The following is a 22,558-nucleotide window of genomic DNA, read 5'->3' as shown; positions in this document are numbered from 1 at the left end:
TGGTAGGTGATAATTTAAAAATTATAAGTTTTTTCCTTTACCGTTTATCAATTTACATTACACAGCAGCATTAACTGTAAGAATTGTTATTATCATAGTGAAAGTATATTGTTAGTTCTTTTTCAAAATCAACTGCATTATCAGAAAGCCTATTTGTGTTTTTAAATATTTTTATATTAAGTTATATTAAATACTTTTTGACAAGACTTAGTTAAGTCAGGAATCTTTGCTCAAACTAGAACGCCTTTCCAGGCGTTCTAGTTTGATGTTTAGTGATCCTAGTAAATTTTAAATTCAAATCTATAATTGAGTGCTAAAAGAAACTTGTCTTCAGGGACATCAGTACACAAATATTCAGAATCAATATTCATGCAATCATTGCACATATCCTTTGTGCCTTTTTCAAGGCATATTTTCAGCAGATCAAACTCCTGCCAGCTCATATCTGGCGTCGCCCATTTACTTGTATTATACACTTGTAGACACTGTCTACAATTCCTTTTAGGTCAACTATGCCAGTATAAAGCAAAAACGTGCGCAATTCAGTTGCTTTCCACCTATCAAGCTCACTTAACATTCTGGGTTGTCGTACAAAATCACTTGGTAGCTTTCCATTCAGACCCACAAGTTTAAAAGTAATTTGACTTATCATATTAGTGGATATTTTCCCAGTATTGGTACCTTTAATAACCCCTTTTAAAAAATATAACCATCTCTGCATACACCCTAACCACACTAGATGCATATAATCTAATGGAAACATGTTAATAAAGTTTATTGTATCATGTTCTCTCAGAATTGGATAACTTTGTTGATGAGATCTTCCATTTTCATCTTTTTCCTTATAATCATCATTTTTAAATTTTTCATTTGTTCTCAAACTAACACCTTCCTCTTGATGTGTAAAGACTACTCGGTGAGTAATACTTTTGCCCGCTATTGTACATCTCTCACAAGAATGCAACCCAGAATGAGTAACAATTCCTTTAAACAAAGCTCTAGCAGGCGCATCACAAATTAAAGCATAAATATTAATTTTGTAATTAATTCCGTTAACATTGATAAAATTATCCTGCAAATCTTTTAAGTCATTAACAAAGTCTCTTAAATATGTATCCAAGGGTGGTTTGGTATTCCCACAATAAAGTCCCACAACAAACGGTTCAAAGTTCATAATAGAGGCAAGAATAGGCCACAGCTGAGTAGAACTTGATTTGAATAATGGCATTCCATCGATATTAAAACTTAAATACAAAGAAGTTTCTGAAATACAGTGAAGAATAATTTGTTTTGTATCTTCTGCCTTTAAACCCAAGTAGATGAAATCTCCATTATCAAGATTAGTGCAAATTATGTTTCGCTTAGTATTCAACAACGTCCTAGAGTCTTTAGGGACATTAAAGGAAGATTCTAAAAATATGTTTAAGACTTCGTTTATACATTGTCGTGTGCACCCATTTTTAATTGCCCAACTGTGTAGTTTTAAAACATAAAGCCTCATCATAACTGTAATTTTCAGTTATATTTTCATGACAAAATGATAACTTCGAACATTCATTTTCTGATGGTAAGTCATTAACAACTGGATCATCCAAATAATGATTTATATCATCTGGAGATATACAACTGTGTTCAGGCTCAGCTTCATCTAGGGGCTCTAGATTCACTGGAAAATTTGACATGGATATATCATACATTTGTACAACTGCCCTTCTACGTGCACGCCAAGAAGAAAGCGAACTAAAAAGTTTATAGTTATTTCACACACCTTCTTTCTTTTAGTAAATTTTTGTTTAAATCATTTAATAGTTAGTAATTCTAAATGGACTCAACAAAACATTAATTTAAACTTAACTTGAAAACCTGGTGTTTGAAAAAATTGTTATGGGGTTTATTTAAAACAAAAAAAATTTAAACCCCCAAAAAAAAATTTAAAGCAATAATTAGATTGGTCTATGTGATAACATTTTAATAACATATTACCTAACCTGAGGTAAAAAAGTTAATTTTTATTGCTATAGCTAGCTATCTACTGTAAATTGAAAAACAACAAAATACTCATAGCCTTACATATATATATATATATATATATATATATATATATATATATATATATATATATATATATATATATATATATATATATATATATATATATATATATATATATATATGTATATATATATATGTATATATATATATTATGAACTTTGAACCGTTTGTTGTGGGACTTTATTGTGGGAATACCAAACCACCCTTGGATACATATTTAAGAGACTTTGTTAATGACTTAAAAGATTTGCAGGATAATTTTATCAATGTTAACGGAATTAATTACAAAATTAATATTTATGCTTTAATTTGTGATGCGCCTGCTAGAGCTTTGTTTAAAGGAATTGTTACTCATTCTGGGTTGCATTCTTGTGAGAGATGTACAATAGCGGGCAAAAGTATTACTCACCGAGTAGTCTTTACACATCAAGAGGAAGGTGTTAGTTTGAGAACAAATGAAAAATTTAAAAATGATGATTATAAGGAAAAAGATGAAAATGGAAGATCTCATCAACAAAGTTATCCAATTCTGAGAGAACATGATACAATAAACTTTATTAACATGTTTCCATTAGATTATATGCATCTAGTGTGGTTAGGGTGTATGCAGAGATGGTTATATTTTTTAAAAGGGGTTATTAAAGGTACCAATACTGGGAAAATATCCACTAATATGATAAGTCAAATTACTTTTAAACTTGTGGGTCTGAATGGAAAGCTACCAAGTGATTTTGTACGACAACCCAGAATGTTAAGTGAGCTTGATAGGTGGAAAGCAACTGAATTGCGCACGTTTTTGCTTTATACTGGCATAGTTGACCTAAAAGGAATTGTAGACAGTGTCTACAAGTGTATAATACAAGTAAATGGGCGACGCCAGATATGAGCTGGCAGGAGTTTGATCTGCTGAAAATATGCCTTGAAAAAGGCACAAAGGATATGTGCAATGATTGCATGAATATTGATTCTGAATATTTGTGTACTGATGTCCCTGAAGACAAGTTTCTTTTAGCACTCAATTATAGATTTGAATTTAAAATTTACTAGGATCACTAAACATCAAACTAGAACGCCTGGAAAGGCGTTCTAGTTTGAGCAAAGATTCCTGACTTAACTAAGTCTTGTCAAAAAGTATTTAATATAACTTAATATAAAAATATTTAAAAACACAAATAGGCTTTCTGATAATGCAGTTGATTTTGAAAAAGAACTAACAATATACTTTCACTATGATAATAACAATTCTTACAGTTAATGCTGCTGTGTAATGTAAATTGATAAACGGTAAAGGAAAAAACTTATAATTTTTAAATTATCACCTACCAGTCTGGCAAGACCACTTTTGATAATTGATAGACTATTTTCTGTATTTTTACTTGCCTAACTGATTTCAATTCAGGAGAATATATACTGTGTTGATGTTGATATATTATGTTGATGTTTAGTGATCCTAGTAAATTTAAAATTAATAGTTTTTCAGATGATTTTGAATTCAATATTGAGAAGCGTATTCAGGAAAAAAGCCCAGAGATTATAATTAAAAAAAAACTTTCCATATTGGATGTAGATGATGCTAGCAGTACTGTTCTTTGTCCGTCACCAAGAAAGTCTCTGTCCCAACAAATTCAAAAATTACTAATTTATACTTCAAATCCCTGTTTAAATGCTGCCTTTGTTAATTATGAAGAGCCGATTTTACAAAGAAAAGCACAATGTTCTTCAAGTAGCTTAACTTATCAGTCAGAATCTTCAACATTGAACTCATCACAGCTTGGACAGTCAATGGGAAACTTAAGTTTATTGTCAAGAGAATTACCGAAATGTTTAGAACAACCTAAAAGATCACCAAGAATAAACAGGATGCCATTTAGACCGCCCCCTAGTCAACAGAATGTTGATGGTTTGCAGAGAAATACAAACTATCTTCTTGGAAACTATGGTGAACCTCCAGTTACATTCAAGACAATGGATCTCAGGTGTAAGTATTCCTTTTTCTTACTAACTAAATTTTGCTTGACACAACTATTCCTTTATTAGTTCTGTAAAAGACTCTAATGATCCATGAGCCAATCACCCTAAGTAATATATATTACTAGTGGCAATATGAAGAAAATCTACAAGATTTTCTTCCATTCAAAACTGTTTTAAAAGGCTATAGTATATCAAAAATTAAGTTACACACCATATGAGTATTTTTGTTACCACTTTTTGTTTACTCTCCCAAAGATTGAATACAGGGCAGTTAAATTGGTTCGTCTCATGTTACAAATTGCATTAATCATAAAATGTTGCCTTAATGTAATTGTTTTCAAAGGAATAATATTGACTTTGATTTTTTCAAAAGCTATAACTTATTAAATATTGTTTTGATTAAGTTAATCCCAATATTAAATGATGTTTTAAAATTATTTCGTATGTGTAGCTTCTAGGTTTTGGTTTATCATAGGTTGGCAATATGCTTTCTTCATGGAAATGGCAGAGATCAAAACAACACAAGCTAATATTGTTGCTGCTATTGATCGACTTGGACAGAGAACTGAGCCTAATGATTCGTCATTCTATATTAAGAGGTGCAATTCCATAGAAGAATTTGATCAGCTAGAGAGGAAATTAGTTGATAAAAGTGAATTTGAGTTAATGGTAATTAATGTTTTTGAGTCCTTTTCTATATTTATTAATCAAACGCTACTATTGAAGTCTAACTATCACACTTGAAATACACTCTCTGCCAGATATTGGGAGAAAAAAATGTTAACGGTCTTTGACAACAGATAAAGATCCTTTATTAAACTAGTGTGTGTGCAATTTCCAAGTTTTTTTCACATACCTTTAGTGGAACGTAACGATAAGATTAAGATTAATGTATTGTGAAACATAAAATCTGTTTATCAGAGAACTTTGATATTATTTATATAGATCCAACGTTTGCAAAAGCTGGGGGGTAATACATCCTCTCAATTAGTAAACAAATGCCTGAACGAAGTGTTACATAGGCGAATTCAAGCGAAATTCAATAAAGCTGGAAACAAAGGAAAGCGTCCTTTCAAGCGAACCCTCTTATACAAAGCAATTGTAGGTATTTTTAACAAATTAATGTATTGTTATTTAATGTCATTATGCACTATTTAATTATTTTATTGTTTGTTTGAGTCTTCTATCTTTTTAACATTTATGCATTCGAACACGGCGATAATGCCGTGTTCTAAGTTAAAATATTGTAACTAACTTTATCCCTATGTAGAATGTTTACTAATAACCGCAGAATTATCTTACATACATATATATATATATATATATATATATATATATATATATATATATATATATATATATATGTGTGTGTGTATATCAGTGTTTGGAAAGTTCCTTTTAAAAAGGATCTCGTTCCGTTCCCCGTTCAATTCGTAAAAAAAGAACTCGTTCCAATTCCTCGTTCATTAATCAAAAAAGGAACTTGTTACACGTTCCTCAAAAAATAGAACTCGTTCCTACTTCGTTCCTTTTTTTAAACTTATTTTTACATAGTAAATGATATTACTTATAGCACATTTAATACAAAATAAGAGATCTATTGTTTCGCTAAGCAGGCGCTTTTTTATAGTGCTTTGCTTAATCATTACTTTTAAAAAGTGTTTTAATATTTCTGGTGTACTGCCGGCCTAGTCTGCCTCTGCATGTACATTATACATATAAAATTGATATACTAATTTCAGCTCGGAAGTATGAGCATTATAAAACTGTTACTGGAAAATAAAGATTTAGAAAACAAGTAAAAAGTATAAAGAGAAAGAAAATTTTAGACACCAACTTTATTTTGTTTCAATAAAACTAATTTTTCAAATAGAGAGTCACACAATGTATGTCTTTTTTCAGTCATCACATTAGACCCTGTTGAAAAAAGCTGTTCAACCGGAGCACTCGACGGAAGAGGTGTGTTAAGTTCTAAAAAAAACTTTCAATACTGCTGGGTTTAATAATAACACAGTTAACTCTTTTGACTGTGATTTTAAATATAACTCCAACTCCTCAATACCAGAACTTGTAATTAAGTTGTTTTCAACTGGTAAACAGAAAAAGTCTTCTTTAGATGAACCTGTTGCTATATGTGAAGAGGATTCGATTTCACAAGATGTAGAACTAAGATCCACATTTTCAAACAAAGACTTTAACCAGGCTTCTGCTGTGAAACGTTTGACACCATCAAGCCATAATAATTTAAAACGCGTTACTAAACAAGATGCTAATATTAGTTCTTTTTTTTTCCAAATAGAACTAAATCGAGTTTTAATTGAAGTTCTTACTGTGTTGATAAGTGGACCACAAAAGTTCATATTTTTCTGTTGCAAAATAATTAACTTTTTATCCAAAGCATAAAGTGTTGGCAACAAATAACCCATGAACATTGATTCTTCTCCTTGTAAAAAGTCTAAAGATTGGGCAAGAGGAGTCATTACTTCACAGTATTCATGAATTAATTGAATTTCTTGATTTGTGAATCTTTGTATTTCGCAGAAATCCATTATATTGCTCATTTTGTTATGTCCATTAGAGTTTAAAAAAATATTTTTAATTTGTAATAAGCTATCATAGGTACAGTTCCATCTTGTTTTGTTTGGCGTTTTTAAATAAACCTCTAATATATTGTGAATTTTTTCAGCAACTCTATTTGATATATTTTGTTTACTCCATAATGATGAACACTTGCTCATTGCTTTCCTATAAATTTTCTTAAAATTAGTTTCTGAAACCTGTACCATTTTCTCAACATCATTTTTTGCTATTAAGTCTAGTGTATGACTAGCACATCTAAAATGTTGTGGTAACTGAACAAATAAGTCATTCTCTTCTTGTTCATGACTACTTTTGTCCAAAATTTCATATAAATTTATATTCTCATCACATAAATTGTCATTGTCATTATCTTCATCATCATCATTGCTATCTTCCTCATTCTCTGAATTTTTTGAAATTGGATATGATTTAAAAGCTTTTACAAAATTCGAACCACTGTCTGTTGTTGTAGCAACTATCTTGTTTTGTATTTTATAGGTTGTATGAATCTTATACAAAACATTAGCCAGAACAGTATATGTTTGTCTTCCTTTTAAGCGACTACATGCTAAAAATACTGAATGACGCCGGAGAGTCTTTTGATCTATCCAATGACAAGTCACCCCAATATAACCTCTTTTACCTTTACCCCAACAGTCAGCTGTGGTTGCAACATACATAACATCTCCAAGTGTTGAAGTAATATCTTCAATCATTGATAAATACAGATTATTAATACGTAGTTTTAAAGTTTTACTACAAATAATCTTCAGGTCTTTAGGAAGGCCTAACTTCACCAAATTCACAAATGATGGTTTATCAACTATATTTAAGGGTTGTGTTTCACTAACAATAAAATTTACAACCAGTTGATCTAAACTTTTTTGATTTAATTTAAATTGCTCATTTCCTTTATCGGTTCCATATTTCTCAAGAGTAGACTGCACCACTCCTTTTTTCACATTCTCTGATGAACTTAATTTTTTCTTTTTAACAAAAGCATTTTTTTTACCTTCATTTATAGCTTTTTCAAAAGCAACCATTTTGAATGGGTGAATTCTCTAATAAAAAAAGAAAAATTTTAAATTATTAGTTTTTATTAATAAGTAAATCAAACTTGAAACCTCAAATTCAAAGAATTACATTCTTTATTCAACATGGTGTAATTATTGAATTTAGTGTACCAATATATGCACCTATTCAAGTTTCTTAATGTTTACAATAATTTCTTTTTTGCATCCGCTTGTATAAGGTACATAGATCGATACTATGCATGCTAAGTATATATTTTATTTCATACATAATTCAAAGTAAGTAAACTGAATTAAATTCAAAATAGTAGGAAACACTAACACTTATTTACCTTAATATGTCGTTTTAGATTAGATGATGTATTTTTAGCTGTACTTATTTCTTTTCCTAAAGGGCCACACAAAACACATTTTGCATTTATATTATTGCCATTTATTCCATTGAATACAAAAAATGATTCTAAACCGCTCCAAGGCAAACGTTCATCTAAGAGAAAATGAAAACATTACATAGTGTTAAGCATAATGAGAAATTTTGTTGCATAGACTTGTGACTTTAGTTAAGCCAAGGACGTTAGCTAATAATATTACTTTAAAAATAATAAACTTAAGTCAATGCACTATAAATTAGATAAAAAGTAACAGCATGTTTTATAAAAACTTACCACTAACTTCAGTATTATTATTACATGCGCAATTGCTAACATTTTCAATAACTGAAACATCACTGACAATATCAGTAATCGGATTCATTTTGCCAACTAAAACCACGTGAAATAAAACTGCATTAAAAAGTCCTTTTATTTTATGTTTATTTATTTTACGCGGTTTTGGTTCGGATTAAGTTAGCCACATATACTAATTTTTAAACTATCAGAATTAATTCAAAAATTAGTACATGTGGCCAACTGAGTCCGAACTTAGATTGAAGATTATCAAAATACAAATCATTTTCTTTTTGAACTTTAAAAACAACTATTGCAAAAAGCAAAATTATAAATTTTTAAGGAACTATTACTTTTCGTTCACGTTCCTTCAAAAAAAGAATTCGTTCTCCTTCCTCGTTCCATTATTTTAAAAGGAACCAGTTCCAAGCTTCGTTCCTCATAAAAGGAACTAGATCCAGGAACTCGTTCTTCCAAACACTGATGTATATATATATATATATATATATATATATATATATATATATATATATATATATATATATATATATATATATATATATATATATATATATATATTGTTGTTTTTTTTTGCAGCTGCGCTCGTATCAGATTCTAACACCCGTGATGTCATTGACCGATACATTGGAGATCACTTAAAGCGAGCACCACGAACTGTTGCGCTGGAACGACGTGAAGAAAGTCCAGACAGAATGTAGTTAATGCTAAAAAATAATTACATATTCATTTATATTTCGTTTCTTTTCTTTAAAAAAAACGGAAAATTTGGTTTGCTAGAATTCTAGACAACCAAATTTTCCGTCTCAAGAACTGGTCTTAACTACGTGCAATAAACGACCAAAACACGTTCATTGTAAGTTTATCTGGAACGTTCACGGCACGTCCAAAAAAGACGTGATTTCGTAACTTCATATAAATGGATATTACACCCTTTGTTTTTTTATCCATATAATTATGGATAAAAAAACAAAGGTCTAAAAATCATTTATTTGACGTCATTTATTGACCAAACGTTTTCGTTTCAAATTTATCCTTTTGAGACGCTTTTTGAACGTTTTCAAAACGTTCTTATTCTCCTTGGACGATAAAACCAAAAAAAAAAGTCCAAATAACGTTTAAAAAACGCTATGTGTTTACTGGGAAACTTATCCTTTTAAAACGCTTTTTGAACGTTTACGAAGCGTTCTTATTTTCCTTTGACGATAAAACCTAAAAAAAACGTCCAAATAACGTTTAAAAAACGCTATGTGTTTACTGGGTATAAACTTTTTTTATCATTGACAGTTTTTTAAATTTCGTGTCTGTAAATTAAAAAAATAGTTTTAGCATTGGATCCCTCGAAGCTGTACTAGAATTTTCTTTTTTAGCAATATTTATTAGAACAATGTAATTCATAATAAGTAGGTTAAATTGTTCCAGTTTAATTTCGTACCAGATAAGTTAAGGAGCGTTTGTAAAAAAGCTTAGATAAAATAATTTAAATTGTTGGATTATTGTGAACATACCCAGCAAACATGTCAGCGTTGAATCAACGTTGAAAACTGGTCGCAGCGTAGAAAAAGCGTTACAGTGACAAAAACCACGTGTTTTCAACGTTGAATCAACACTGACATGTTTGCTTGGTAAATGTAAGTTCTTTTATGTAATTTTCTTCTTCTGATGTGGATCTGATTCTGAGTGGGTTCTAAAAAAGTTTACCGTCATTTAAGTAGTAAAAATTATACTAATTATACTTTATATTATCAGATTCTGATCTTTTATTTGAAACACTTGACGTTGGGAAGTAAGACCCTAAATTAGATTACACCGTCTGTATAAAAAAATGTAGTTTGAAACGAATGTTAAACTGCTAAAAAATATTTTTTAATGTTCTATTGTAATCAAAAATGTTTTTTGACAATCTTAAAATTTACAAATTTGTGTAAATAAAACTGTTTAGAAATCTTTCTTTTTCATTTTGAAAAACTTTGCTTAATCTATGCTATTAAAATCTAACGCTTTAAAAGTTTTTTACCATTCTAGATTGATTGATATGCAAAACCCTTGCACACAGTTTAAGATGATTCTCTTGTTGCATTCTCTAAAATTTTTTGATTTTTAAAAATTAGGTCAGAATATAATCAAATCTTAGCAAAGGTAGAAGGACATTTAAAAACTGTAAGGAAAACAAAGTTATGTAACATTCAATAATTATAATTTTAATCTGACACAAGCAATTTATATTTGGCCAAAAAAACACAGAACAAATAACAAAAATAGAACAAAATATGTTTCATCAACAGCGCATCTCATAAGTTGTTGATATCAGTGGTGTTGAGGAAGGTTAGCATATCAGCATAAGGTAACCTGGGGCAAAGCGAGACACCGGGGCAAAGTGAGACAATTAGGTTTTCCAGCTTTGTACAGAATTTTTTAAAAATGATTCAGTAATTTTTTTTTAATTATATTTAAAATTTCATATTTTTTTTTATGTTTTAAAGTAGTTTCCATCAGTTTTTTCATATAATATGACATAGAAAAGTCGGTGTAAAGTTTACGAGTTGCGTCAATTTGATTGAAAAATCAAATTTTTTTTTTTTTCTTATATGGAAAAATCCACGTACGCTGCCATTTTTTACCACATAACAAACATAATAATGAGTTTGTAATCATTTATTTGTTATCTTTCAGCCGCCACTCTTATTTTTATGACAGATTATTTTGCTTCAAAGATATTTAAGAAATTTACAACTTCACATTTGCGGGGAAAGTGCGACAACGCTAGTTACTGAAAAAGATCGTTAAAGTAAACGTTTAGGATAGCAAGTTTATAAACTTTATAAATCGTCAAATTAAACGTTTACGAAATTATAATTTTATGAAAGAATTTTATGTAAAAGTAAAACATAATTTTATTAGAAACTTTAAAAGAATATAATATAACTTTGTTGTCATTTAGTGCCCAAAAATTTTTAAATGAGAAACTACAAGAGAAAAACTAATCAAGCTAACTGGAACGAAGATGACATGAAAATGGCCATAACACCAGTAAAGGTGAACAAGATGTCTTTAAGAAAAGCTTGTAAAAACTTTAGTGTGCCAAAAGATTCATTACATCGGCGTGTTAAAAAGGCTTCACTTGAAAGTAGTTTACATACTAATTTACTAGGAAGATTTAGAAAAGTGCTTTCTGATAACCAAGAACAAGATCTAAGTAAGTATATTAAAGATATGGACAATTAATTTTATGGTCTCTCAATGATGGATATTAGATTGATAGTATTTGAGTTCTGCAAAAAAAATTTAATTCCAAATCCTTTTAAAAAAGATAGTAATTTAGCAAGAGAAGACTTTGTGCGAGGCTTTTTAAAACGCCATCCTGATTTATCACTAAGAAAACCAGTAGCAATTTCTATAAACAGAGTATTTGGTTTGAACGAAGATAATATTAAAATCTATTTTAGTAATTTAGAGAATATGTTAAATAAATATCACTTTGAGCCACATCAAATTTTTAATTGTGATGAGTCTGGGTTGTCATGCGTCCAAAAGCCATTAAAAGTTATCTCATCTACAGGAAAAAGGTGTGTTTCATCAGTGACAAGTGGGGAAAAAGGAGTCACAACAACAGATTTATGTGCATATAATTCTGTTGGTCATTATGTACCACCCACGATGATATTTAAGTGCAAAAAAAAGAAATTATTACTCACAGATAATGCTCCAGTTGGAACTATTCAAGGATGCTAAAAAAATGGCTGGGTTAATTCTGATTTATTTTTTGAATATATACAACATTTTGTTAAACATGTACGATGCACCTTGATCAACAAAGTTTTACTTATACTTGACGGTCATCGTTATCATATCAAAAGTTTAAAACTTATAGACTATGCTTGTGACAATGGATTGTTTTTGCTATCGCTACCACCACACACAACTCATAAACTTCAGCCATTGGACCGTGGATTTTTTAAGCCTTTGAAAACCTTTTTTAATCAAGCATGTATGAGATGGATGCGAAACCATTCAGGAAGACGAATACAAATAGAAAATCTTAGAGAAATTTTTAATGAAGCATTATTAAGAGCTGCTAATATGGAAAATGCTACTTCTAGTTTTAGAGCAACTGAAATTGTTCCATTTAATACGCATTTGTTAGAAAATGAATATCCAAGTACATCTTTAAGTGTTAAACCTCATGAAATTCACTTTGAACGCGATAACAAAAAAGAAAGTGAAATATTACAGCAGCCAGATTGACTACTGACTATTAATGAGTCATGATAAATTAAAGCCAGTTGAAAGCTTTTTAGAGACCACTGCTACTTCATCAAGTTCTTTTGAAGACATACTTCAAATTCCAAAACTTTATCCTACAAAAAGAAAATTAGCTGAAAAATCTCAAATTATAACTAGTTCTCCATATAGGAAAAAAATCTAACTTGAAAAGAACGATGAGAAAAAAACAATAGGAAAAAAAAAAAGAACAGTAAGAAAAAAAATTTAATGGAAAAGAACAATGATAATAAATTAAACAAAAAAAATATAAAAAAGAACAAAAAGGAAAGAAAATTAAAGAAATGCTTGATTGAAAAAAATGTAAACAATGAAGAGGAATGGTTTTGTCCAGTTTGTTTAGGGAAATGGTGCAATGGTACCAAAACTTCCTTCAAGCAAAGGTAATAATATTGAAAGTGCTACAATTGCATGTTTTGAAGGTTGAAGCTTGACAAATAAATTAAACGTCATGTGTTTTGAAACAACTGCCAGCAACTCCGGTTGTAAACAAGGTGCGTGCATTAAAATTGAATCTGAGCTTGGATGATCAATTCTATTTCTGGCATGTCGACATCATAATAAGAAAACTATTATTTCTAATGTTTGAAAAAATTTTCATGCCAACTCTGCAGGCCAGACGTATAGTTGTTTCAGCTTTTTAAATGCAATTAGGATTTAATAGATAAAAACCGATATGAGTCTGACATATTGGAATTTGTAACGAAACCATCAATTCTTCTGTTCTGCAAAGAAGAAATACAGAAGATCTACCCACATACAAAATATCGTGAACTTATTAAATTCACTTCTTTTTTCTTTTTTTCTCACCATCCAAAGGATTACATTTTATAAAATCTTGATTGCGTATATTTAGGTACGTGCGTATCTGCGATTTACGGCACCGATTTTAAAGATAAAATCTGTGACCATTTTTTCACTGCGTGCTCAAAGTAGGTGTCGTAAGGATGGATTTTTCTCGTCTGTTTTTTAGAATTTTATATTGACTTAGATAATATTTTAAAAGTAGAGTTTTGTAAGTTTATTGCAATTTGTTTTTTTTTTTTTTTGCAGTTACTAACGTTTTTAGTGATTTCATTGCTATTGAAAACTTCATTCCTGTTCTGGAAGTGAATTGACATTGAAGGGATGATAGTTTTTTTTTCTAACTTTTGAATCAATTTTATATATCTATTTTCTATGTACCTGCCAAATTTTATTAAAAAATAATGACACGCTCATATTCTATTTTTGCACACAGTAAAGGTACCAAATATTCTTCTGTTGTAGAGGTTGGGGGGGGGGGGGATTCACGATTATGAACATTTTGTATATTTGACTTTTTTTATTCATTAAAAAATTGTTTTTTTAGAAAAATGAAACTTTATTTAAAATAATGGTGATTTTTTTTAAAGTTTTCAAAACATGATTTACATACAAACACACACAAAAAAAAACCATATTCTGTTATTGAATATTATATTCTGTTATTAGTTGAATAAAAATATAACCGAGGCAAAGTAATGGGCTAAAAACTAAACAATGAAGTTTTATTATAAAACCACCGTAAGCCGAACGCTAATTTTTTAAGTTGGTTGCAGTTTTCTTAAACATTCCTTATAATGAGTTTTCGTAATACTGATTTAAAGCTCTTTACAATGATGTAAAATAATTAAATAGTTGAATAGTTTAAAAATTTTGTACATATATCTAGTATATCACTCGGCCCATACTTTTGGCCAGGGCCGGATTAAGCCTTTTTAGTGCCCAAGGCACAAACCCACATCGGTGCCCCCTTCTGCCCGGGGCCCCTGATTTTTCGCTGTGACCGCTGGTATGTTCAATATTATGCAAAGAAAACAGTTGTTAACAAATATTTTTGTAGTTTGTACTACTATCACTCATATAAAACCTACAATAAAGTATTTCTGTATTAAAAATAATAGTTAATAATTTTTGAAATAATAATAGACAAACTGTATTTTTTATTAGACGAAAAAATCAAAAAGATCATTTACATTTTAAAGTTTTTTTTTCAAGATTTACATCTACAAAAGTCATTTTGGGATCTGAAATTGAAAAAAGTATGCGAAAAAATGTAAATAAAAATGATTAAATGATATAAAACGAAAATGTAATTTACATAAAAATTTAAAAATTATGCAAAATAAGGCTAAAAAACAACAAACTTAAGGTGTAAGCTCCTATAAATAATTTCTTAATATCAGAATCAATAAATATAATAAAATAAATGATAAAACAGCTTTAATAATAGTTTCACGTTGTTAATAAAAAAATATCCTCAAGTGAAGTCGTTAAAGCGCAAAAAAAAAAAGCCATTAAAGCGCGAAAAAAATAATTAGTTTAAAAAAAATCTTAATAGAAAAAACCGTTTTATTCATAGCTTTATTTTTAAGCATTCAGGATTTTACCAAATTTAAATGTGGATTTTTATTATAATGTGTTTCTTCATTTTCATAGCACTTGTTCTATTTTCAGTTGTTTCTGGACTTAAATTTGTTAAAAAAAAAAATTTCTTGAGGACTTGGGGTGTCCCCAAACGCTTGGTGCCCAAGGCAAATGTCTTGTTTACCTAATGGTTAATCCAGGCCTGCATTTGGCACAGTATAAATACAGTGCCAGATGGATGGACTAAGTGATATACGCAATCAAGGTTTTGTTTGAGCCCCAATTCAAAATTACTAAGGAAGAACAATAGGGAATGCAATGTTTCACTTGTTTTCCTGTTACCTTCATTGTACATAACTTGTTTGCAGCACTTATTGCACCTAGAACATACCTGAACTATTTGAAAATGCTTGATAGCTACAATTACAAAAATATATCTGCAGTTGCCTTAAAAGCTCTCTGTTACCACTAATGATACCTCAATAACCTTGATGAAACCTGTTGCTGTAAGGTCTGGAAAACAGAGTTCAACTTAATTTCCAGAACGTGAGTTTATAAAAAAAAGATCATTCTTTGAAAAATGGTCACTTCTTTACAGTGTCTTTTCTTCAATTGGATCCAACGAAATGGAATGAAAATGAAGACTAAATAAAGTTAATCGGTATGTTGGGAACATGAATGTTGTTAACAATAATCCAGAAAGACCTGTAGATTTGATCCAATCTTTTAATACGTATCACACAAAGAATGAAGAACAGCAAGCAAAGCATCTTATAAATTGTAGAGCATAGAAGCTTTTGCATTTCAAATGGTTGTTGATAAAATTTATGAGGAGTAGCACTAATGAGGACTCTACATTAAAAAAAACCCTCCCAATGTATTAATAGTTACCTATTAAGTGGAAATATATCAAATTCGTCTACATTTTAATCAGCTAACAGCAACACGAAATATTATTTGATCCTTCTGACATTTTAGGCGTGAATGTACACACACACAAAAGCAGTTAAAAAATAGGAATTTTTTGGACGCACACTGTAAAACGAATCTGTTTTTCAGTGGTTTTTTTGAAGAACTCCTTGGTTTTTTAAAAAACCAAAACATGTTTTTTGGTTTTTTGAAAATCCAATCGGTTTTATGCGCAAGTATTAAATGTGTAGCGGTTTTTCAAAAAACCAATTGTTGCATTCGCCGTGAGCTTTTCCTAAAGATTTTAAGTTTTGAAAAACTATGATGTTAAGGAGTACCTCGTTCTATCAGTTCAAGATGATGGAATTCCTATTTTTCTGTGCATATCTTACCTGCTAAAGCACTCTGAAAGATGGTATTTTGTTGGAAATATTTGCAACTGCTCACAGTTTTTAAACTACTGCCATTCCTATTGCTTAACAGCATCATCCACATTATGCATCCAACCAGTGGGAAGTGAAGCCTCTCCTGAACCACTTAATGGGTATAAAACATCAGTACGATGCTTAGTTGCTTTGAAAAGTCAGGTTTTGTAATAGGTATATTTAATCATGGTTTTACAAATCTTTTTTGTGTTAATGGCATTAATCTGAAAAGGATTCGTAGAATATATGCATATCCCAACTTACTCTTTTCTAATTTTCCATTGGTAGCAGTCAATACCAATGTGCAATTTTTTTCTCATAAAATAAAAATTTGAATTTACTTCACCAAACAGTGGAATACATACTGACATTTAATTATTTTTGTATATATTTTAGAGCAAGATATATATGGCACAGTTTTGCTGGACATTGATGATTTTACACTGAATGAACTGATTTCTAGCATCAAATTATGAACCACATTCAAAATAGAACTCAGTATTCTTAAAACAGTATGTACTCAAGTTATCTATTCTGATTTGCCAACACTTGCTTAAATACCAAAAATATTTAATTTTAATGTATAATGTATATATTAATATAATATACTAACTGATTTACCTATTAGATTAACTAATCATTACCTATATATTTCAATTAAAAAAATATATGCATATATGTGTGTGTGTGTGTGTGTGTGTGTGTGTGTGTGTGTGTGCGCGTGTCTGTGTCTGTGTGTGTGTGTGTCTGTGTGTGTGTCTATATACTCACACCAAAGAAAATTATGGCTGAAGTAAGAAGAAGACATTGAAGTCCTGTCACGAGGCATTTTTGTTGGGGTATTTACAATTGTAAATAAACAATGTGTGTAAAACTCTCAATGTGGAATGTTTTATAACTTACTGATCTTTATTTTTTAAGTATTCATTTTAGAGGAAGATATAGATGGCACAGTTTTGTTTGACATTGATGATTTTACACTCAAGGAGCTGATTTCTAGTATCAAATTAAGAATCACGTTCAAAAAAGAACTCAATATTCTTAAAACATGCACTCAAGTAGTTCATTCTGATTTACCAATTTTGAGTCAGTGCTCTCAACACATAATTGATTTTAGCCCTCCAGTTATAAATTCAACATCAAGGTAAGATTTTGTAAGATTTATATCATCATAAGTATGTAATAAATATAACAATAAACATGATAAACAAGAGGGTTGGGAATATTTGTAAAGCAAAATAACATTACATACATTTAACTGCATTCCCTAAAAATTAATAAGCAGGGGGAATCCTAAAAAACTCTGGGAGGAGGGAGGTTCAAAAAAGTTAAAAGTATCCTTAGAGTATGTTCTTGTTGTATAAAATTTTATTGATGCAAATATATCTTTGACCTCTGTATTTAATAATTTAACTCATCCTGCATAAATTAACTTAGTTTGCATACCTTTGATTTATTATAACTGTAAGGGTTCCTAGATGTTATGTTGTACCAATATAAATACAAAAAAATCACAGTTGTAGACATTTTTATGTAACATGTCTTGTTTATTTTTTTATTATCTTCATATTTTCAATAACAAAAAACCAGAAGAATGTAATAAGCTGCTCCCTGGTGTCCCTTTTTTTAAAAACCAAGTTGGTTTATTCATTGGCACTCTTATAATTTCCTTGTCTAATATTAGTTTAAAGAAACATGTGTAGTGTTTTTCTATAAATGTAATTTGTCTATATTTAAATTTAGCTGCTTGAAGCTTCAAATGCATTGACCAATGTGGATATCAATAAGAACTTTTTACGGTCTTTGAACAGAATGACTGATGGCTTTTAAACTTTAGTAGAATTAAAGATGAGTCTAAAGACTAAGTGCAGGTCGCTTTTAACTGATACCAATGAAGAATCAGTCGAGAGTAATTGATATGCTTAAATATTGAATTCATTATATATATATATTAGGGCTTGCAAAGTTAACGCATTAAAAACGCGTTAAAGCGCTAATAATTTAACGCAAGTTAAAAAAATTAACGCAGATGAAATTTTTTAACTCATAAATTTTCATAAAACCCTAACCCTAACCCTGACGATTAGATTAGATCATAAATTATTTTGGCGATGCTAACTTTGGTTAGCATCAAAAAATAATTTTTGAGCAATAAAGAAATTTTTATACCACTTTCTTATTTCTAATCAATGTTTACTCATTGATGATGCCATTTTGTTTTATTTGTCTCAATTATGTCTCTCTTACCTTATAATTTTTGTTTTCGAAATTGTTTTGATCGCGTTGTTGTTTTGTTAATAAATTTATTAAATTTCCAAAATTTTAATATCTTATCCTGATGAACTTTATTTGTTAATAATTTAAATTATGGGTTCAAACGGCAATCAATCTATCCTCAACGGAGCCTTTATTTTTAAAGACGAATCAAAAAAATTGGTTATCTGTAAATATTGTTCCAAAGAATTTGCATATCACCGAAGTCTTACAACGCTTCAGTATCATTTGAACAGTAAACACGTGTTCTTCGCAACTACTAGTAAAAATCAAAACAAGATCGTGAGTTCCTCAAAACAACTTACAATTGAGGACAGTATTAAATCACAAAATGGCGTAAATAAACAAATTTCTGCAGATAAATCAAAGGAAATTACGGAAGCCATTGTTTGCTGGGTTGCCAGTAGCTGTCGACCACTCAACATTGTTACAGATCCAGGTTTGACGAATGTCATTCGAACAGCAACGTCCGACTACAGTTACAATCTTCCCTGTCAAAACACAATTAAAATTAAAATGCAAACACTCTATGAAGATGAGAAGAAAAAAAAAAAAGACCTCGTAAACATGGCTACTAGTATAGCAATTACCTGTGATCATTGGTCTTCAATGGGTAATGTCAGTTACCTTGGTTTAACATGTCATTTGATAGATAACAACTGGATGTTGAACTCATTTGCCTTAGGTGTTCATCAAACATTGGACCGACACACCAGTGACAATGTTTCAACCCACATCAGAAATATTGCAGATGAATGGGGATTATTTGAAAAAATGTTTTCTATTGGTACTGATAACGGTAGAAACATTGTAAAGGCTGTATCAAGTTTTCCCTTCAAACATCTTCCATGTTTCGCACATACCGTTCAGCTAATTATAAAATCTGCCATTGAAGAGACTGCATTTGACATAACACTAGCTAAATGTCACAGAATTGTTGGACATTTTAAACATAGTCCAGCAAATAATATGGAATTACATAAAAATCAGATTGACCTCGACCTGCCACAAGAAAATCTAATTCAGCATGTTGTTACAAGGTGGAATAGCATGTATGATATGCTGAGACGTATGTTGAAACATAAAAAAGCCATCACAGTAACACTTGATGAGCAAAACCATTACTTACAGACTTTGACAGAAAGAGAATGGGAAAAAATGGAGAAAATTGCGGATGTTTTGCAACCATGCAAAGTGGCTTCAGAATTGTTAGGTGGTAATAAATACGTATCTAGTTTGGTGGTTTTACCAATTATATGCCACTTATCACGTGAAATGGTTATTCAAGATGATGATCCTCGTTACATCGCGCTATTTAAAGAAAAATTTGTAAATGAAATGGAGCGCAGATTTAATGATTTTTCGAATGATTGTTGGTTGCAAATCTCGTCAGCATTGGATTCAAGATTTAAAAATTTATCGTTTATAGCTTCAAATGAAAGATCAAATGTCTGGCAGAGATTATCGAAGCTTCTTGAATCTGTTCCAGACCTCAGACCAGTATCAGTAGAACAAGAACCAAAAGAGGTGAGCATTTTGTAGTAATAAATTTGATATTGTTTTTTTATTGAATTATTCTAATGACATAATAATAGATTCAAAATTGCATTTATTAAAATAATCGTTTTAATGATAGATAAAACTCTATGAGTACTATAATATTAATTGAAATAGTTAGATAATATCTATATGCTTTATTTATGGTAATATTTGAATAATTATTTTGCAACAGCCATCAGCAAAAAATTTTAAAATGACATTCAATCTACCAGATCTGGATGAAGTTGATTCTCCGAGTGAAGATGAAGTGAGTCGATATCGAAAAGAACCCTGCGCCAAAATGGATTCAGATCCTCTTCAGTGGTGGAAGCTATATCAAGGTTCATATCCTCGATTAGCAACAATCGCAAAGAAATATTTGTCAGTTCCAGCGACTACAGTTCCATGCGAAAGACTGTTTTCAACCGCTGGATTCATTGCAGACAAGCACAGATCATCTCTGCTGCCAGATTCATTGAACATGTTATTATGTTTAAAAGACTGGCTTTAAGAAATTTTTTGTTTCAAGTTTTTAAAATATTTTATTTTTATTGGTTGTATTAGAAACAATATAAACTATAATTAGAACTTTTTTATGATGTTTTATCATTTGCATGCAAATAGATCAAATTATTTAAAAAACTTTTCCTGTTTGTTTCCTTTATTTATTTAAATTATAATGTTCGATTAATCGCGCGATTAATTATGATCAAAAAATTTAATCGTGCGATTAATTGCGATTAAAAATTTTAATCGCATGCAAGCCCTAATATATATATATATATATATATATATATATATATATATATATATATATATATATATATATATATATATATATATATATATATATATATATTAGGGCTTGCATGAAGGTTTAATCTTTTTGTAAGCAACGTTTTATTATTTTTAGACATCTCGAAGAATTTAAGTGCTACTATGCTTGTTCATCTGTTCTCAGAGTCTTCTATATGTCTTTGACGCGGTAAGGGTCTTGTCATAAGTATGACAAGTGAAAATACTTTGTTCATTATAATTTAATTACAACTTGATGTTTTGCTTTGATTTAGGATCCGGCTTGTCTCACTCCTATTCTCCGGATTAGAGGCCCAGTTCTAAGACCAATATCAATAGATCTTTTTGTTGATAAAATACTTGTTGCGAAAGACATCCCAGACTTTTCTTGTGGCGTCAGTATAGTTATGGCAGCATATTTTTTATTCGATATTGCTTATCCAAAGCCATTGGAAAAAACTAAATTTTATCGAACACCATTTTATTTCTGATAAAGTTAAACTTTGCAAAACTGCTTAACAAATTTCAAAGTTGTGCAAACTGTAATTGCAAAAGTTGTAATGATCTTTTTCCAGAATATTTTCAGCATTTAGATTTTGTTTTTCTTAACATTCAACATTCTTTATAAATGGGATATATGTTAACCGGTAGTTGGGTTTATTAAAAAGCAAATATGGGTTTGTTGAAATTCCGACTAAATAAGAAAAATATTGGTTTCTCAAAAAACCGATTTGAGTTTTTTGAAAAAAGAAGTATTTCGGATTTTGAAAAACCGACTTATTACGGTTTTTCAAAAAACCGAAAAAGGTTTCAATCTGGCTTCAGTCTGAAAAACCGATTTTGGTTTTTTTACGCACCTTTTTATTTTACCGTGCAATATCTACATGTATCTTTATTAAAATTTTATTGCATAAAGGACAGTGTAGATATGTTCAGCTTTGTATATTGCATTAGTATATTATTTCTAAGCTAATTACAGATTGTCTTCTTTATTTATTATCCGAATAAGTCGAGCTCTTGATACTCAAATTTTAGTAAACACGCTTAATTGAACTCCTTTTTTTATATATTGATGATTCTATACATGAATTTATTTTGAGAATTCAAAAAATATCACTTTAAATATAAATATTACTTTAAAAATAGAAATGCAAGAAACTTACACAAATATTGTAGAACATCAGGTTTTACCTGGTAAGCATTTATTTGATAATTGCTGTTTTTATGCATAGCAATCCCAAACATTCCTGTAGGATCCTTAAAAATTATTTGGAAGATTCGGAACGCAATCAAATTTTAGAATTAATTGAATGGCCACCCCAATCCCTCGATCCTAATGCCATTGAGTTATTGTGAGAAAAACTTGATAGAAAAGTACGGGACTACTATAAAATGCGGGTTCTGGCTCATTTTCATTTTTGATCTCCGTTTTGAATTTTTTGTATAATCGCGGTGTTGAAAATGTTTGATCTCCGTTCTGAATATTTTTATAATCGCGGTGTTGATAATGTTTGACGAGGGTGAAGACGGCGAGGGGTGGCGAAGACGGAGAGGGTGGCGATGATGACGATGAGAAAACATTTTTTTCATGACGTGATAAACACGCGTAATGAAAAAAGCTTTAATTTTT

General features: G+C 30.0%; 3 protein-coding genes and 4 pseudogenes across 7 annotated transcripts in view; 5 read left to right on the top strand and 2 right to left on the bottom strand.

Annotated features, from left to right (window-relative positions):
• LOC149887018 (uncharacterized) overlaps positions 1 to 2,938 on the top strand; it is a 105,449-nt gene extending 102,511 nt beyond the window's left edge. The window contains exon 3 of the mRNA XM_090091462.1: positions 2,210 to 2,938. Coding sequence (XP_089947588.1) covers positions 2,210 to 2,938 — 729 coding nt within the window. The remainder of the gene's footprint in view (positions 1 to 2,209) is intronic.
• LOC149887019 (uncharacterized) lies at positions 440 to 1,845 on the bottom strand (annotated as a pseudogene).
• An 8-nt stretch (positions 2,939 to 2,946) lies between the features above and the next one.
• On the top strand, positions 2,947 to 9,049 carry LOC149887016 (uncharacterized). 3 transcript variants are annotated; one of them, XM_090089902.1, is made up of 4 exons: positions 2,958 to 4,030; positions 4,499 to 4,692; positions 4,969 to 5,124; positions 8,897 to 9,049. In XM_090089902.1, exons 1-4 carry the CDS (start codon positions 3,484 to 3,486, stop codon positions 8,957 to 8,959), a joined length of 960 nt encoding a protein of 319 aa, XP_089946028.1. In that variant the 5' UTR covers positions 2,958 to 3,483; the 3' UTR covers positions 8,960 to 9,049. The 3 variants fall into 3 exon arrangements, with proteins under 3 accessions (XP_089946029.1, XP_089946028.1, XP_089946030.1); XM_090089904.1 differs by having other exon boundaries at positions 3,816 to 4,034; XM_090089903.1 differs by lacking the exons at positions 4,969 to 5,124; positions 8,897 to 9,049 and having other exon boundaries at positions 2,947 to 4,034.
• LOC149887017 (uncharacterized) lies at positions 5,847 to 8,766 on the bottom strand (annotated as a pseudogene). The gene is made up of 4 exons (XR_016453190.1): positions 8,653 to 8,766; positions 8,300 to 8,395; positions 7,967 to 8,121; positions 5,847 to 7,664 (listed from the first exon to the last, which is right to left on the bottom strand). The product of XR_016453190.1 is annotated as an uncharacterized LOC149887017 (transcript).
• A 2,005-nt stretch (positions 9,050 to 11,054) lies between the features above and the next one.
• Positions 11,055 to 12,959, top strand: LOC145197547 (uncharacterized; annotated as a pseudogene).
• On the top strand, positions 12,954 to 21,520 carry LOC149887014 (uncharacterized; annotated as a pseudogene).
• Positions 18,688 to 20,759, top strand: LOC149887015 (E3 SUMO-protein ligase ZBED1-like). Of its 2 annotated transcripts, none has more exons than XM_090089874.1 (2): positions 18,688 to 20,121; positions 20,327 to 20,759. In XM_090089874.1, the coding sequence occupies exons 1-2, from the start codon at positions 18,688 to 18,690 to the stop codon at positions 20,642 to 20,644; spliced, it is 1,752 nt and encodes a 583-aa protein (XP_089946000.1). In that variant the 3' UTR covers positions 20,645 to 20,759. The 2 variants fall into 2 exon arrangements, with proteins under 2 accessions (XP_089946000.1, XP_089946001.1); XM_090089875.1 differs by having other exon boundaries at positions 20,367 to 20,420.
• Positions 21,521 to 22,558: the final 1,038 nt, after the last annotated feature.

The sequence above is a fragment of the Hydra viridissima genome, unplaced genomic scaffold (genome assembly GCF_058129835.1).
Source record: "Hydra viridissima isolate aposymbiotic clone 2 unplaced genomic scaffold, HvirCarnegie_v1 scaffold_6, whole genome shotgun sequence".
NCBI lineage: Eukaryota > Metazoa > Cnidaria > Hydrozoa > Anthoathecata > Hydridae > Hydra > Hydra viridissima.
The sequence above is the reverse complement of the archived record's forward strand: the minus strand, read 5'-3'. Positions and strand labels throughout refer to the sequence as shown.

What these genes read in the sequence shown, in the direction of transcription:
- LOC149887015 (XM_090089874.1), top strand. Translation starts at nt 18,688, where the DNA reads ATGGGTTCAAACGGCAATCAATCTATCCTCAACGGAGCCTTTATTTTT. An exon ending in TAGAACAAGAACCAAAAGAG is followed by an intron (nt 20,122 to 20,326) that starts GTGAGCATTTTG and finishes ATTTTGCAACAG; the next exon opens with CCATCAGCAAAAAATTTTAA.
- LOC149887016 (XM_090089902.1), top strand. Translation starts at nt 3,484, where the DNA reads ATGTTGATGTTTAGTGATCCTAGTAAATTTAAAATTAATAGTTTTTCA. An exon ending in AAAGTGAATTTGAGTTAATG is followed by an intron (nt 4,693 to 4,968) that starts GTAATTAATGTT and finishes TTATTTATATAG; the next exon opens with ATCCAACGTTTGCAAAAGCT. An exon ending in CCCTCTTATACAAAGCAATT is followed by an intron (nt 5,125 to 8,896) that starts GTAGGTATTTTT and finishes TTTTTTTTGCAG; the next exon opens with CTGCGCTCGTATCAGATTCT.